Source organism: Ictidomys tridecemlineatus, chromosome 11 (assembly GCF_052094955.1).
Source record: "Ictidomys tridecemlineatus isolate mIctTri1 chromosome 11, mIctTri1.hap1, whole genome shotgun sequence".
NCBI classification, from domain to species: Eukaryota; Metazoa; Chordata; class Mammalia; order Rodentia; family Sciuridae; genus Ictidomys; species Ictidomys tridecemlineatus.
In genome coordinates, this window is record NC_135487.1 from 129,108,697 (window position 1) to 129,110,046 (window position 1,350).

A 1,350-nucleotide genomic window follows, 5' to 3' on the forward strand; every position below is an offset into this window, starting at 1 on the left:
CTGATGGGACCCTCATGTCAGGGTAGAGCCCCAGCAAAAGCCCAGACAGTTTCCTTGCCTGGGGAGATGGAGGGGCCACAGGTACGGCCAAGCTGGGGGTGCAGAGGAGGAGCTCCTTCTCACGCCCACCTGGGAGATCCTCAGGGTGGGATACAGAAAAGGCCCGGAGCCCAAGAGGGGCTCATGGTGAGAGGTGCAATGGGAGGACCTTCTGACAGTGGCTCCTTGGACCCCAGTAGGAGGAGGAGGGGAGATCTGGAGCTGGAGGGATGAAGAGCAGGCGGGGGCGAGGCCCTCGGTAGCCTGGACGGCAGCAGGTGGTGGCCCCCACCATCCTCACTTCTGTTTACTCTTGGGAGTTTGCTGGGATGAGGGACTCTTCTGCTGGCTCGTGCCCTTGGGTGGGCATTGCTTCTTGGCCTGGGGGGCGCACGGATCCTTGGTTTGGGGTGCACAGGTCTCTTGGCATTTGACAGGCGGCGGCTGACAGGGCTGCTTCACCTGCTGCTGCTGGACCCGCTGGGGTGGGCAATGTTGCTGCTGCTGCTGCGAAGACATGGCTCCAGGAACAGGTGAGTCTGCAGGGAATCCACGGAGGGTGCATGAGACGGGCTCCCTCCCTCGTGCTGCCTGGCTCTCAGAGGGGTGCTTTCCTCTCAAAGGCAGGGACGGGACCCATGATGAACTGCTTCGAGGTGACCAGTGGGTTGCTGGACACGCCACCCACTAGGTCCTCCCCCTCTCCCCTCTTCCTTCTCCTGGGCTGTTCAGCTTTCCCATCTTCCTTGGCCCTCCCATGGACTCCGGGTTGAACTGAGCCCGTGATTTGCTTTCAGTCTCACCAGGAAATAAGGTGTGGTGGGGGACTGAGGAAGGAAGCCCAGGCCTTTTGAAAGTTTAAGGAGCGAGATTTTCACTGTTGGGCGTGTCGACTGGCCGCCCTGGACAGTGCAGATGGTGAGTGTGGACAGGAAGGGAGGGAGGGATGAGGAAGGAGGCAGGGCAGCCTCTGTCTCAAAGGGCAGTGTGAAGGTGCGCTAAGCAGGGACACAGATGCCTGGGTCCCAAACCCCACTCCACCCCTAACGCACCTCGGAATGATAAGGGGAGTCACTGAACATGGGTGCCGCATGGAGGTTCCAGTCCTCCATGAGAACTGGGGACCATGAGGGCCAAATAGAGGCAAAGTATCTGAGGAGGGTGTTTTAACAGAGACAGCCTGGTTCAAAGGAAAGAGCACTGAACCACCAGGCTCTGGCCTGGGTTCCCATGCAAACCGGCCAGTCGCTGGCCACGGGTACCTGCGGGCACTCTGCTTTCCCTGAACCTCTGTGCCCTTAAGGAAGAATA

General features: G+C 59.9%; 1 protein-coding gene across 1 annotated transcript; it reads right to left on the reverse strand.

The window, feature by feature from the left end:
• Positions 1-336: 336 nt before the first annotated feature.
• On the reverse strand, positions 337-558 carry Sprr4 (small proline rich protein 4). Its single transcript, XM_078024959.1, has one exon. The coding sequence runs from the start codon at positions 556-558 to the stop codon at positions 337-339; it is 222 nt and encodes a 73-aa protein (XP_077881085.1).
• Between the last annotated feature and the right edge of the window lie 792 nt (positions 559-1,350).